The following is a 16908-nucleotide window of genomic DNA, read 5'->3' as shown; positions in this document are numbered from 1 at the left end:
AATTTGGCCATCCTGGTAACACATGAACCTCTGATACCTAGAATTCTGATCACTCTGGGGAAAAAAATATGAAAAAACCTGATAATTCTTGTTTTGAGTGGTCAAATTACTTAAATGATGCATTTAGACATATGGTCACATTACTTAGTTTGTATGTTTAGACAGAATGAATTGAATTAGAAAGCAGAACAGGGAAGATATAAAAGAATGTCTCAGTTTAAAATCATGTTTTTCCATTCCAAATTTTCTTTTAAAATTACAAATACTGGATATTCTAGTTTGACATGGTATAGTTTTGAATTCATGGCAACATAATGGAACAATTTTATTATGAAGGTCCATGTCTCAAAGTACCCACAGACTAAGAGCTTTTTTTCTGGATACCTCAGTGTTTACTGCATATTAGTGTGATAATTTCTTCAGTACTTTTGTCAAACATCCTTCTCAGAAATAACATAATGACAAAAGAATATGAAACAAATTATGTGCTGTCATGAACCAGGTAAATTCAGGCAAAACAAAACACTTTTTCTACAAATTCAGAAGGGTTCAGATTTGTACTTGTCAAAAATGTATTTCATCTTCCACAAAATCTGAAGAAAATGAGGAAGTTGCATTATGTTTCCTAGGCTTTTAAAAATTTATTTTGAAAAGCAAAAGAACATTGAAGCTCTTTCACAACCCATTCTAGCTTCTCCTTATTCTTCCAAAGCATCAGAATCCCCCACTTCTTTTTTCCTTCCTTTCCCCATGAGTCTACCATACTGGCACTACAAAATTATGTTTTTCCTAAAATAATTAAAATCCCTGTGGGATTTCTGTCAAGCTGAAATTATCAACATGTGCTAATATGTGCTGTGGGTTTTGGAACAATGGCAATGGCCAAAACAACAGTAAAAGGTGCCTGAAGAGAAACGAAGGAAAAATACAACCAGGTGTAGTACACTTAAGAGAACTCATTTATCTGAGCTTCATAGATCACAGTCTGAAAAAACAGAGACAACACTAAGAGAACAAAAGAAATAGTAGAAAGAGGAGAGTGTCTTTACTTATTTGTTTTGTGCACAAAGATATGCTTCTGAGAAATGAGGTTGCAGAGAATTTACATATGTTCATCTTCAGTGACATCATTAATTACTGTAATTTTTTTTCAAACTGGGTTAAGAGCCCATTAATAAAGACAGACAGAAGAATAAGGAAATGCCATGTAAGTTACTTTCAACTTCCTTAAAAACATTAGCCTTTGAAAGGAAATTAACTTGCTTTCTCCCACTCTCACCCTTAAGGCCTTTCTGAACATTCCAGGCACCGACAGAAAAAAGCAAGTTCATGTTGCAACAGCCTGGGAGATTTATGTGCAGATGAGGGGATTCAGACTTGCTCTCCAACAGAGAATACATGAACACTCTGCTTGTTTGCAGGGCAATGTTTCATTTTTGCTTTTAAAAAAACAAGCAGGCCCCAAAAGGACTTGACTCAACATTAGTCCTTCTGCGAACAAGGGCACGTTTTACCTTATAACTGCCTTTTTGGTCTATCCATAAGATAAAATATTTGACCGCAAAGGAAATTAACTCTCTCAAGTTCATTCTGTAGTTAAATGTTCGACTATTTAGCATATCAGAGACTGGGATACCCTTAGTAGTGCTAAAACACTGGTGTGTTGGGAGCATGAGATAGAGGTGTCCAAGTATATGGGGTTCATTGGGGCTCATTAACTCCGACTGGGAGCTGGTACCACAGGATCAGGGGACCCTGCACTATCACTCCCTGCTGCTTGTGGGGTCTAATGGTTCAAAATCTGAATGATGTTAATACCTCTGGCCCTGGAGGAAATGTGACAGTATTTGTGGTATTACAACTAAGTTAATAGTAAGGAGCTGGACTTGGGCTGGCTCTGAACAGCATGGCCCTCACCTTTCCATCTTCTGGTGACATGGCTGATCTTTAGCCTAGACTGTATGAGCAAGGATAGCTGAGAGATGACAGAATCTCCCTTCCTAACAGGCACCTCTCTACTTGCTGCTTTCAGCTGGTATAGCCTCTGTAGGTTAACATTGTTCTCAGTTCTTGGGATTTGTTATTGCTAACATTCTGATTTTCATTTACCTTGTTGCTGCGTTCAACCCCAGTGTAATCTGCTTCAGGTGGAATCTTTATATGTAGCTCAGCTTCATAGGCTCCTTCCCCATCATTCCTTGGATTTATTATGAGCATTACAAAGTTTTCTTCTCCAATTATTAGCTGATCTTTATCTCTATAGAGAACATATTACTTGTCAGGAGTTAAAACATGCATGATTATATTTTACGCTTGAATAAAGCTGAAAGACATTTTGTTCTTACAGCATCTATTCTGGAATATATTCTGTGAACACAGAATAAAACATTTCTCATTAAAAATGACCCCATGGGAAGTATGCCAGCAACTGGGTAGAAAAGAGTTCAAGAGAAAACACCACTTCGGACAATCAAAGTGGACTACCAAAGAACTTCAAAGTTAGTTGTATAAAATTTCAGAGCCTGACTACTTTCTAACAAGAAATAAGCATCTAGTGGAGAAATTACTTGCCACAGGTCTCTCATGAGCATTGTCTTCTGGAGGGCACAAAGGTGGTGGGATTCCAGTTTTCCCCTCATGTCAGTTGTAAAATGAACAATGACGTAAGATCTCCTGAGACCTGCAATGGCACTGTGCCCTTTCCCTTCACAGCTACATACTGATTTTGATGGCACAGAGTCAGCTGTCAGAAGTTCTCCACTTGTCCTGCTTGGTATATTTCGCCCTCCATAGGAGGAACTGCTGCCATGTTTTGAATTCTTTTATTCTGGTAATTCTCTTTAGGAGAATTGTGTCCCAAACGGAAAGACAGTGCCACACTAAAGTAAAAAAATCCAAAATCTCACTTGAACAAAAATTTGTATTATCTCTTGGAATTCAGAGAATTACTCCCAAAAACCATGTGCAAACTGTATTTTCTATTACAAACATAAAACATCATGACTGTGTCTGACAAAGATGTATGTTCAAGCATATATGTCTCCACTTCTTCATTTTCTAGATGAAATGGATGCACAAATTAAAATCTGGAAATCAGGTAAGAATGAGTAGCTATAGCAAACAACAGAACCGTGTTCTACAAATTTCATTATGATAAAGCAGAAGTATCTGGATTTTGTTATATGCAGCATCATTTGTCTTATTTAACTTACGGCATGGCAGAAAGCTGCAAGTCAGGAATGCACAAGTTGTCTTCCCCACAGTCAACCAGAATGTAAGCCTTTGTTGTTGCAAAATTAAAAAAAAAACCACACAGTTAGTACATGCTTTGAAGACCAAAGACTTTCATTAAATATCACTAATCTGAGTGTCTTAAATATTACAAGCACTGCCTAATGAATTAATCTCTTTTTTCTATAAGCTCCTTTCCATATGAGTAGTTGGAGACTATTTAGACTGTCAATTAGGTCCTTAGCAGAACAACATAATCTTTCAGGCCCTTTCCCACACTAACTTGGCTTATGTATTTCAGAATGCAATCTAAACTATGAACACAACAAAGTTTTGGAAATGCTTTAAAGACCTGCCTGGTTCTATATTTATATTCAATTTACATTTTGAATTAATTAAATCCTTGTTGTGTAATTCCTGGGCATGATATTCTGTTCTAAGGAAGATGACACACATGGTATTTGTAAATGCTTTCATATTTATATACAGGAAATGTGTGCAAAATTCATACCTGTTCTGTCACTGAACTTTTCTGGTAGTAGTTCAGTATTGGCTTCACAGTCAAGCTATCTTCAAAATTGGATTCATCCAAACTATAATTCAAGTTTATATTGATGGGAGATAATTTATCTCTGAATTCTGTTTCATCCTGTGAGTGATAATCACACAATAAAGAACAATGGTTTAATATAATTATTTCAGGTTAGTATAGTATGGTAAAGGATTCAGACTTTAGTCTTTATTGAAGGTAGAGATACAGTTCTTTGACAAGCTGCTGGCCAAATCCTGGCTGTATGTAATGCCATTAGCAAACCAAAGTGACTCACCAGTAACTGGAATGCCCAGAACACATTGCCTCCACAGACCCACATCTGGAAGAAGCTGGCTGAGCTGAGTAGGCTCAATTTTTTTTCAAAGCATTAGCCTAAAAAAAGCTTTTTAAAAGAAACACACAGAAGCAACTCCTAGCAGCTACTGCCAACCTGCCTTCTGGAATGGAGGGAGGATGTGTGGATTTGAGGAGGTAATATTGCTTGTTGGTTCTGTAACCAATAATCTGTAAGGATTAGCAACGGTAAAACTTCACTGCCTCTATTGCCTAGATAGGTATTTCCTTGCATACTGCTTGAGACTCCTCCATTTCACCTCCTACTGCATTTTTAGGACCAGCCTTGGAATCCGCTTCAATATCATGAGGTAACTGCAAGTAACTGATGACCCTTTCTCCTTCACAACTTCAGTTCCATGGTTTTAATGTTTCTAAAACAATTTTAAAATATCTTCAAAGTATTTTTTAAATAGATGAGTTTCAGGCCAATATTGATGGTGACACTCCTTTAAAATATCTGTTGGAACTAAACTGACATGACATTTAGCATGTTTAGTTGATTATCCAACTGTGCATACTACAGGGAGAGCAATCTTGCATTTTTGTATCAGCAGATGCAGTATTTAATCAGAACCTCCAGAAAAGCATTAAATCAATGTATTTGTACATAGAGGAACTCTACATCCTTCTTCAGGAGAAGTTTTTCTTTTATACTTATACTGACAAAAGATGAGCCAAAGATTTACATAGGAAATTTTGCCCAGGTAGAAGAATTTTCCAGGCACCCAGATGAGACCTTTCTTACCTCACACTTCTGTAATTATGGGGTCTAAGAACAATGGAAATAATTCTTCCTTTTCCAGTGGCTCCTTTTTTATTACTGTCTTTAAATCCTTGATACTAATGAAAAGATGATGACAGTGCAAATATTTTAAACAACTTACTCTGAGATAAACAAGGAAGTCCTGGCAATGGAGCTGTTTCTGTCTTTCTGTCTCAATAGAGAAGTAATGGTGTGACTGATGGTTATCAAAGAAGAGGGTCCTCTTAACAGCTCCTTTCTGTTTCAGTGAGTCTAACTGCAATTCACCTTTCAGCACTGAAGAATAAAAGCATATAAAATATTTATTTAGTTAACATGGAAAGAAGTAAGAACAATTCATAATATATTATAGTTAATTACTCTAAGAAAATCTTCCTAGTTAAACTAATCCATGCTTTAAGTGCCTGTCTATTTAGCAGCACACTAGTTTTTGATCCAGAGTATGGCATACATGTAATGTAAGCTTTCTAATTTCATCTACAGACCATACTCATACAGGACTTTTGTCTCTTTCCAATTTGGCTGCCTTTTTTTCTTTTTTTCTTTTTTTTTTTTTCCCCAAAACCAGAATATTCTCCATCAGGATACCTTATTGGTTTTAATAGGAAAATAGCTTAAAATTAATAAAAATCTTTCAAATGAATAATACAAGCTTTGTTATATATATTTACATATATATATATATTTTAACTGTATTTTCTTGCCTTAGGTCAATGTTACTCCTACAGTCTTTTAAGGTATAAGAAAATAATACATCTGAAATTGAGTAGGCCAGAGTAAATTATAGAATACAAAACACTTCTTACCTATCTCATCTGAAATACTTTGACCTTCAAAGTGTGCACAGACTTTCACAGTAAAGCTGTTACAAAAAAGAAGCAGTAATTATTAACAGAAAGACAGCTGACCAGGGAATCAACTGTTCCCATGTCATACCTTTAAAGTTCTCCTTTCCTCTTACAAAAGACGTTCACTGAGATCTGCATTAACCTACGTAAGATATTCCTTAACTAAGTCAGCAAGTCTCCTAGGCTCCACTAATAATCAAAGACATGGATGTCTTCCTGGGAAAGATACGGAGAAGAGTTTCCGTTCCCACCAATTCTTGAGACAGGCAGCAGAGATCACCCTTCTAACACTACTGGCAAAGTTGGGTTCCTTATGCTGAGCTCCAGCAAACCACCTTTATATGTGGCTGTCTGCACAAGTCCTTTCTGGTTTGTTGTGGTCAAATAAGAAAAACCCTTGAGCATGTAGTCAACCAAGCTGCTTCCTAGCAAATCAAAACACACTGGATGATTTCCATTGGCTTTACTATACGACTTCATCATGTCAAGAAAGTATAATCCATTCTAAACATACCAACTGAATTGTTGAATTTTTGTTGCACAAGACTACCCAGAATGTACTGTATTTAATTTGCTAAGTCTTGCAGAAATTGACAGGTACACATCCTAAATGAAAGCATAGAGAAACTAGTTACTAATGTTCATTATTTAGTATGCTAATGCAACACATTCTATACAACAAAATATGTGTTAATTGGTTTTCATTTGCCTGTTCAATACAGCAAGCTTTTTTTGAGCCTAGCAATACTTACAACTGTATTATACAAACATCACCTCAGCCATTATTAGTTATTTCTCATAACAAAAACTTATTTCCACTTCTCTGTAAGTCAGGCAATAGATTTGCATTTATACTCAACAACTGACACGAGAATCCTCTTATAGCTTGGCTGATACCTTCTAACAAGACTTACTATAAAAATTAATTTAAAACCCCTAAAAATTATACATGCTTACAGAAAAGTTTTACTTTGTAAGGAATCTATGCAAGTTATATGAATATTTAACTGAACCACATTTTTAAAAAGCTTTTTTTTTTCACAAATTACTCTGGATGGCTAGGGAAACAGTTAAACTGACACTTGATGCTATTAGCATGGCACATTTCCCTGATGAGTGAGGGAACAAGAAATCTGTCAGAGGAAAGATGCTCCTGATGTTTGATTTCTGCTGTCACACTCCACAAGGACTTAGTTCTCTATACCATTATATGCTCATCACTTAAAGAAGTTGCTGTGGAGACACTGAGAGATACTTTTGCTGTGAGAAAAATAAAAGCAGAGGAAAAGACAGAATACAGAAGAGGACACGAGTCTAGAGGACTTGTGAGATTTAAGGTCTGACTTCTAGGCAGACAAACAATAGTCAAGCTTTCAAGCTTGCTTGTAGGAGCAAAAAACCAAACAAGACAATTAACAATTAAAGGAAGAAAACATCAGCAGACAAGAAACAACCAGGAAACAGACCATCATCCTAAAGCATATGAACTTTCATGTGCTATCAATCTTGCTTGCATTTCTGAAGAGATCCCTATGCTGCATTTACTCTGAGTGTCCGTCATCACTATAAGCTTATGGTTCCAACAGTATTTGACTGTAGCTACAAAACAAAGGGAAAGCTTTAAAACTGAACACACTAGTTTTTCCTGCTGATTTAGTGGCAAGAAAGAGGTTTGTTTGAAATAATTTTATGTTTTTCAGGTAACAGAAACATTTTTAGTATTAGAAAAAGAAGCTTAAAAATATTCCTTTCTCCAAAACTACTAATGGCATAGATAGGGGTAGTCTCTTTAGAAGCCAAACTGAATTACCTAGTATTAAGCCAAATGGTTAATCCTTAGAAAATTAAAAAAGTCAGTTACTCCCAAATAGGGTTTTCTGGACTGCAGTTTGTACCAGAAATAATTTATTTTTGTCTGGCTATTCTAGCAGGTGAAGAAAACAGGAAACTTCAGAAAGTGAAAAGCAAGGAATTACCAGATCCTACCAGATGTATTTTGTCATTGTTGTTTTAGCACACAGGATTGCACACAGAGAGGAAGAATGGCTAACGCCTCAGTAGAAAGGCCCTTGAAGCTTCTATGTGAGGCTGATACCCCAACCTGCAAGGTCACAAACCTCAACATAAGAATAGCAGAGCCTGTTGTCATCTACTGATGAATGACCTTAAAACAAATTGTTTCCTCTTTGGAGAACAATATGTAAAAGCAAGTCAATATACTTGTAACACTCTGATACTTGGCCTGCTTTTTGATTCTGTTATGCCAAAGCGTAACCCAGTGACCCACAACGACCAACATGGAGCTCTAATGCTGAAGGCTTTCTACTGTTAGGCCATGGAAACACAATGTGGCCAGGCTGTGGTAACACAAGGGTTGCTAGATAACTGAAATGACTGTCTTTTGGATGTCTCCAGAGCTACTAGAATGAAAACGATCACATTACTCAGCTGCATTCCAGGCACAGCAGAGCTTTGCAACACAGCAATGGGCTTCCTGGGTACTAACAGTCACCACCCGCCCACTTGCCTCCCCTCAGTCCCGGAGGCGTGAGGTGTGTATCTTCTGACTCCTGGCCATGTAAGTTTGCTATCTGACCCATGGAGTCAGGCTGGCCAACACTCTATGGCAAATCTCACATAAATTCACCTCAACAAAGTACAAAAGACCCTAGGTCCATACCCATGAAGATCCAGTTTGAAATTAAGTCAAGGGAAAAATACAACACTAGCAGCAGAAAGTAGCAAAATTAGAAAAATAGTAAAAAATTTGTTGAGGATCAGAAATTTTAAGCAGTTTGTCTCTGGCTTAGTCAGTTTACAGAAGGTGGGTAGCTTAGTTCCCTGAAGAAGCCTACAAGGCACATCTCAGATTAGACATGCAAACCTGAAAAGCACTAACAAATCAAAAAATATATTCTGCAAATTGGCTTTTTATCATGATTGGACACCTCCATGCTACCTAACTTTTGGTAAGTCAGGTAACTTCTCTGACCTCTTGTTCCTCTGCCAAATGGAAGTACCAACATTTGCACATTACTGTAAGAAGCGGAACGAATAAAATTTGCAGGTACAATTTAAGCACAAAATAGCAACAAACAGTGGATAACCAGATCTCAAATGGTAATAAAAAACAGCAATGCCGAGATAAATTAGACTTCTTGATAGCTGGAGCCCAGTCTTGGACTCAATAAAGCATATGATGTAGGAACAAGTTTTGAAAAATGAAACTTTATTTACCCTTTTTTACAGATATGAACCTGCATTCTTCACACCATAATTAATTAAAAAAAAAAAGCCTTTTACATTTTCTTTAATAGCTTCAAAGTTGCAGAATTTATTCCAAATTTATTAATTTTAAGCTATAAGAAATAGCCACATTTTAAACACAGAAAAGAAAGAATATGTTTCTAGAATTTTAGGACAATTCTCTTAGAACTGTGCATTAAAAAAATCCCTTTTTGTGCATGTTTCCTCCGTGCTTCAGCTTTCCAATTTGTTTCATGGCAAAAAGAGTATTTTCCTAATACTTGGAAATGTACAATCATCCACATTATTCATACACACACACTTCCTAAACATTTTCTAGTAGGAGGTTTCCTTTAATTCTAATTTTGCAGTGTCAGTTAGTAGACACTTTATTTAAGTTGCACAGCTGGCTAAGAGATAACAGAAATCTGTCCCATGAGACTGAGGAATTCTTTGCCTGTTGGAGTTTCCCTACTAATTGTTTTCATATGTATAATGCAAGCTTGTATCAACTAAGAAAAAAAATCATGGCATGGAAAACAGCAGCTGATCTTCAGTCATTTTGTTACATGAACTAAACACTCAGGGAAGATTATTTTAGAAAAAAAACAGACAGAAATAAATTATGCTCCTATTAAAATTCTTACAGATATGACCCAAACATCATCTGGCTTATTGTAAAACAAAAATGAAAAGTACTGAAAAAAATACATGCTAAATGAGCACACTTTTTTTTTTTTTCCCTCCCTTTTCCAAACAATATCTTATGGCAGGAACACTTTTTTTAACAGAGGCGGTTTTATCTATTTCTCTTGTGCAAAAATCTCCCTTTTTTCTTTCAGTACACAGTTGGTAAACGTTGTGGTTTTGAAATCTTTTCCATTGCAGTATAAAGGATTATTAAAAAGTCTTATAAACTGAAGTTCTGAAAAAACAATTTGGATCAACGAACATACTTCAGCCCAATGTCAATACTATAAATTCTCTATTTACATCAACTATTAAAACAAAAGGGGCTTGAATAAAAAAAAAATCAGGATGGATCTGGGACTGCACAGTTCTCCTGAGAACATTCAACATTGCTCTGTAGATGGGCAATTTTCTACACAGGATGTAAAATGAGGAACATTATGATAAATATGAGAAGTCTCATAAAGTGTAAAAGAACTGAGCAAAAGTGAAACTCTCTTGACAGCCCCACCACAGATTTTCACAGTCAGTAGATTTAGGGACTTTCTGAGCTGCCAATTGCACCAAATGTATTGAAAGCCAGTAACACTTAGTGGCTTAAGTGTATCAGAGTCCCTTTATGACTCTTAAATTAACTGCTGCTGGTCATGATTTACGATTCATATTTGTCAATAAAAACTCTTCTGATGACTCTTATTTTCACATTATTTTAAAAACTTATCTCCTATAAAGAACATCTCACGTGTGGTGAGTCCCTCTGATCTCGTCTGGTATAAAAGTAGTGCAACAGTTCTGCAATCACCTTATCTTCTGCAGTCCTCCTTTACACCTTGGTATTTTTTTCATCCAACCCATGTCCTGGCAGGCTTTCTGCCTCTAATGTGTTTAAAGGAAATGATACGACTAGTTTTTATGCCCCAGAAATCTGCTCCTCACAGACTCCTTGGCAGGACTTACTGGTATTTTACATTCAGCCTGCACATGTTTATGCTCTGTTTTGTTTTTAGTTTCCTCATTTGTTATGATTTCCACTTTTAAACAGTATCTTATTATCTGAAATAACCTCTTTTATCAACTATTCCTGGGGTCCTTTCTAAGTCATGTTTTTTCTAGTGTCGTAAAAGTGCCTTTATGTGGTATTATGTGCTGTTAGATAGCCTCCAACTGTCCTGCAAGCATTTTATATTTGTAACTGATCTTAAATTGCTTTCATTAGCTTCAAGTTTTTGAATGTACTTTTTCTTTTCAAAGCCAAATGCTACTGTGGTGGAGGGTTTCTCTTTTAAAGATGTATGCAACATTGTCCTGTACAATGCACTAAAAAAAGCTTTTCACTGACCAATGGCAGCCAGAAACAACACTCTGTGAGCTGCCCTCAGGATGGCCTGCCAGGTATCTTCTCTGTTCCAAAAAAGACTGAGATCTCTCTAACAGAAAATAGTAGGGGCACCAGCTCTTTGCATCACTTTTGCTATTACATTTTCTCAACAAAGCTGTATGTTTTGACAGATCAGTGTTTCTGTGCTGTGTCTATCTTAGCCATTTCATGTTTCTTTTCATACACTGCAAGCAAATTTGCAGCTCGATCCTAGGAGACACTGTGCATCTACCTATGTAGAAGCAGAACCAGCATATCAAAGGACTCAACTTCTAGCTACTTAATCTTCAGGATCTGTGAAGTACTGGAATATATAAAATATAAATGTGTTGGGTTTTTTATTGTTGTTGTTGCACTCATAGTCTGTTTGAACATTATTTTTGAACTTTGAACATGTTCAACAAAAAGCTGCAAGAAAAGTAAGGAATAGGAAGTATTTGAGAAAGAGGATAAGACTGTGTTTTGCCTCATCAGGAACTTACCAGGCCACCAAAAGCTCAGAGACAGGAAGCTGACACGTTTTATTGTCTGGATTCACAATCACGGGGTTCAGAATAAGCTGAGCATTCACTGTCACAACAGGTCTGGCTCTGAGGGACAGAAATAAGGTTCACTGCATTCAGAAGGATCACATGAGTACCTACATTGCAGCAGAGGAAACACTTCACTGAGATGGCCATGAAGCTGGAAATGTTACTGGGGAGAAAACACCTTTATAATGCTGCTTTTACCCTGAAGAATTTAATTTTTTTTTTTGGTCAGAAACTGTGATTTCTCCTATTGTGACACTTTGTAAAATTAATAAAATTCTGCTGAGTATGTAAATATATAGTGGTGGTGATGGGAACCTCTCTCAACAACAATCTGTTATTAAGTAATGAGATAATCTATAACTAAGAGCAATTTAGAAGACAAATAACAAGAAAGGGTCTAAATTCTGTTTTTTAAGACAGCAACATGATTGTACAGTAACTTAAATAATTCTGGCAAAACCAGCTAATTACAAAATTATTTTCCTCAAATTTAATCCACAGCTAAGCTTTTATGATTACTGCTCTATATTACTTCATCAGAACATCAAAAAATAAAATAGCTTTCTTTTTTTATGCATCAGGGAAAACCTTTCCTATAGCAACTTTCAGTTATTAAAATTCTGTTTTTGCAATACGACAAGTTGCATATTTGATACACTCTGGCCAGGAAACAGAAAGATTGAGGGCCTCTTGCTATTCATTTTCTTAAATTAAATAGAACATATTTTTTATTGCTATCTAAAATACACACTGGATCTACTTCTCCAATGTTTCACATCCTGTGCAATCATTCATGCCACTGAGAAGTGATGTACTGCAAAGTATTTGTCTGTTTCCTAGGCAGGGGAGTAGGAAAATCAGGTCTACTCCCTGCACCTACTGTTGGCTAAAATAAGCTAACATTCCTGTCTTAAAAAGTCTTATGTTTTCACAAGCATCCAGTCGGGAAGCAGAACATACCTTCTGCCAGTCAGGTGGTGTTGGGAATACAGGCAACAAGAAGGCAGACAAGAATCAAGCAATATAACCTCATTGTTGCAGCAACGGATGGTGAATATTTAAATGCAAGGAACTGCTAGCGTGGCTGGACCAAGAGGGCAGCAGATGCATTTAGTTAAAATCCATGGTCAGTAACAACTTTGTGAATTGTAAAATGGGATCTTGTACTTTTTTTCTAAACTGAAGCTGAAAGCAGCAGCCTTTGTTTGCAATAAATGGTTAACATCTTAACCTACACAGCCTCTGAAGAATCAGTGTCACTCAAAAATTTCTTTCTAGTACCATTTCCCCAGGTAAGAAATTGATTTTCTATGTTATGCTTTTCCAATTTATCTTGATGAGCTGTAGCAAGAACTTTTTGACTGTATAGGAACATGTGTCATGTGGGACAGTATTCAATGCTTTGCACAAGTCCAGGTAGGTACCATCAGTTCCTCTTCCTTGATACACCAATGCTGTAACCCCATCACGAAGGCCTGCAAACTTGTCAGGCAGAACTTTCCCTCAGTAAGGCCATGTTGGCCATCACCAGTCACCTTCTAATTTCCCATGTGCCTTAGCAGTTTCAGGGAGGATTTGCTCCATGATCTTGCCAGGCACAGAGGTGAGACTGACTGACCTGTAGTTCCCCAGGTCTTCTTTTTATTTTTTCACTGGGTGTGCTGACCCCTGAGATTTCCCCAAATGCAGGAAACTGGGTAAAAAACTGGCTGGATGTCCGTGCCCAGAGAGTTGTGGTAAACAGGGTCAAATATAATTGGCTGGACACCAGTGGTGTCCCTTGGGGCTCAGTTTTGGGGCCAGTCTTGTTCAGTATCTTCATCAATGATCTGGATGAGAGGATTGAGTGCACCCTCAGTAAGTTTGCAGATGACACCAAATTGAGACCAACTGATCTGTTTGAGGGTAGGAAGGCTCTGCAGAGGGACCTGGACAGGCTGGATTGATGGGCCAACACCAAGTGTATGAGGTTCAATAAGGCCAAGTGCAGGGTCCTGCCTTTCAGTCGCAACAATCCCAGGCAACATTACAGGCTTGGGGAGGAGTGGCTGGAGAGCAGCCCAGCAGCAAAGGACCTGGGGGTGCTGGCTGACAGCTGGATGAACATGAGCCAGCAGTGTGCCCAGGTGGCCAAGAAGGCCAACAGCATCCTGGCCTGTATGGGGAATAGTGTGACCAGCAGGTGTAGGGAAGTGATCATGCCCCTGTACTCGGCACTGGTGAGGCTGCACCTCAAGTGCTGTGTTCAGTTCTGGGCCCCTCACTACAGGAAGGACACTGAGGTGCTGGAGCATGTCCAGAGAAGAGCTACCAAGATGGTGAAGGGTCTAGAGAACAAGTCATACGAGGAGTGGCTGAAGGAACTAGGGATTTTTAATTTGGAAAAGAGGAGGCTGAGGGGAGACTTCATCACCCTCTACAACTACCTGAAAGGAGGTTGTAGTGACGTGGATATTGGCCTCTTTTCCCTAGTAAATAATGACAGCATGAGAGGAAATGGCCTGAAGCTGTGGCACAAAAGCTTCACATTGGATATTAGGAAAAATTTCTATACTGAAAGAGTGGTCAGGCACTGGAACAGCCTGCCCAGGGATGTGGTTGAGTCACCATCCCTGGAGGTATTCAAGAAATATGTAGATGTGGCACTTCAGGGCATGCTCTAGTGGCTGAGGTTGTGGGGGTTTCTGTGGGTGTTTTTTTTGGTGGAGTGTGTGTGTGATTGTGTTTGGTTGGTTGTTTTTTTGGGTTCTTTTGTGTTGATGGTTGGACTCAGTGATGTCAGAGGTCCTTCCTAAGCATGGCAATTCTGTGATTCTTTGTTGTCCCTCCAATAGATATCAAGGTGATTGTCACCCGTGAGGACCAGCGCTTGTGAACTTGAGGCTAATCCTGTCTGTCTATAAAGGGCATAACTCACTTGCTCTTCCTGGTTGGCTGGCCTGCAGCAGACTCTCACTGTCATGTCCCCTGCCCTATCTTTAATCCTGACCCATAAGCATGAAATTTTCATTGAAAATGACAGGTTTTGAGCATGGGGAAAAACCATTTGTTTCTCACAAGATGCTTAATTTATCATTTGTAATGAACATCTTTTACACACTGCACCAGGGAAATCAAAGAATGTGAAATCTGTTTACTTGCAGATCTCCCACCAAAGCTGTAGAATAAAAAATGAATTGCATTTATCACGTACCTGTAAACAACTGCTTTTCCAGCTCCAAACGCACCTACAATTAAATCTGGAAAAATAAAACACCTTCAGAAGAACTATATAGAAGCCTCTCATACACTTTTTTTTCCCAGAGTAAATGTGATTATTTATATTAAAAATGCAGTAACATCAAACAAGTGTGACAATTCCTTTCTAAGTAATTTTTTCAACAGTGTACCTAAAAGAAAACACTTCACATAGTCAGAGGTGTGCTCTGGGCACATTTTGCTACTGGACACCAGCCTGGGTTGGGAATCTACAGGCCCAAATATTTCCTCTTTTTGTCTGGAGTCCCTACACAGGGTTCTCTGTAAAGATTGTTGCACCATTCAGGCTTGCTGGAGAAAAGCTGGAGCCAAGCAGTGAGGAAATGGATAAACTTTTCTACTGCCTCTAGCAGGACCACAGCTCAAGAAGAGAGATGAGCTTTGTTTCACCCAAATCCCCTACTGTCCATCTGGGCACCCTTTCATCTCACTGCTGTTATCATACAGCTTGATTTACACATGTCCAATTCAGTAGACCAAGTCTTACAACAGACATTGCAATAGTAAATTGATCTAAATCAGTTAATTAAACCACAACTCGGAGCTGTAAATAAACCCTTACTTGCTGCCTCCATAGTTGGAGCATCAGTTTGCTTAACAAGCCCTGAAGTCACTGGCATGATGCAAATACAAAGCTTTGATGATAATTAGCTGGGTGGGTTTGTGCTGGGCCGGGCAGCATGCTTTCCAGCACTCTGTCTGCTTTTCAGATGGTCAGGATTTCACAAGTTTAAACAAGTGCTCCACATGGGCAACAGCCTGTCCTACAATGAATTGCATTGATTAATGTCCTAATAGGAGCAGACATGGACAGTTTATGGGTCTGATCCTCCTTCTGTACAACATTTACATTTTTCTGCTTCCATCTGCCTTAGAGAAATATGCTTCAGGGTCAGGAACACTTTAAATAGCAGAAGAAAATTAGTGTTGTTTCTATCTCCTTTTTGGGACATTTAGGAGTTGTTTTCATTAGCAGCTTTTATAGACAACTTGCACACAGCACCAAAAAACCTAAATATATTTTCCTCTTAAATAAATAACCAATTGAGACATACCCATCACCATAAAGGCTAAACAACACATATGGCAGAACCTTCCCTGGCAGCTCCCTGTTAGCAGCATCCACGGTAACCCAAAGATATTTAATATTCTGTTGGTTTGGGGGTTTTTGCGTTTGAGTTTTTCTTAACCATTATGTTATGAACAGAAAATCAAAGACAAGAGGGAAGGGGTTGTTCCCAGCTGAATGCTCTCTATGAATTCTGCAACAGATTTAACTTAGGATATGCACTGCTTCATACTAGACTTGGTAATTCAAACGTTTCAATACAGGGTATGTTATAACTGAGACAAACCAGGTGGATATCCAGGACATCCAGACCTGTCTTGTGATGACTTCATAGCTTGATCTTTCATTGAAGAAATAAAGCACTTCAACCCTTCATGGGCATAAGGGAAAGCTTGAACACACAAGTAAACTTAATAAAATGTAGCTTGCTTGAATCTGAAGGTAAAAATAATTAAGTCTGTCAGACAGCCTCACTAATGTGAGTGAACTCTTAATTCAGTATCTACAGCTGTGTGGACTTAGGTTCCCTCTATCTCAGCATCCTCACTTTAATATTTAAAGGGATTTTGTACAACAGTTTAACAGTTAAATGCTGGTTTCTCTGGGACAGAGCCCAGATTATTTGGAAACAGAGGGTAACGGGTCTAGAGGAGCAATGGTAGTTCTAAGACACCAGAAGACTGGTTCTCATGAGCAATCTTTCTGCATTGCCACCTCTGCCAGGTTTGGAGACACAGTAAAAAATATGAGGTCATTTAATCATGGCACCATCACAAAGGCCCTATCTGAACATATTTTAAAGGCAGTCAGAACTGAGCTCATATCACTCCAATTTGGAAGCTCTTGCTTTTTTCCTGACATGTTCTTTATTCTCTGGCCTAAACCATGCTTATTCTTGACTCAAAGAGCTTGAATGAGTGAAACCACTCAGTATGAAAAGTGAACTTAAGACTGAATACAGAAACAATAAAACATACCCAGTAGTGACATCTATGAACTAATA

The 16908-nt window shown here is 38.0% G+C and overlaps 1 protein-coding gene across 1 annotated transcript in view; it reads right to left on the bottom strand.

Moving 5' to 3' along the window:
* Positions 1-16908, bottom strand: part of ITGA8 (integrin subunit alpha 8) — a 103217-nt gene that overhangs the window by 51946 nt on the left and 34363 nt on the right. The window contains exons 14-20 of the mRNA XM_051612121.1: positions 14772-14817; positions 11528-11635; positions 5690-5745; positions 5005-5159; positions 3743-3880; positions 3213-3280; positions 2110-2257 (exon numbers count right to left, since the gene is read on the bottom strand). Of these exons, the coding sequence (XP_051468081.1) occupies positions 2110-2257; positions 3213-3280; positions 3743-3880; positions 5005-5159; positions 5690-5745; positions 11528-11635; positions 14772-14817 (719 nt within the window). The remainder of the gene's footprint in view (positions 1-2109; positions 2258-3212; positions 3281-3742; positions 3881-5004; positions 5160-5689; positions 5746-11527; positions 11636-14771; positions 14818-16908) is intronic.

This window comes from Apus apus, chromosome 2 (genome assembly GCF_020740795.1).
Source record: "Apus apus isolate bApuApu2 chromosome 2, bApuApu2.pri.cur, whole genome shotgun sequence".
NCBI lineage: Eukaryota > Metazoa > Chordata > Aves > Apodiformes > Apodidae > Apus > Apus apus.
The sequence above is the reverse complement of the archived record's forward strand: the minus strand, read 5'-3'. Positions and strand labels throughout refer to the sequence as shown.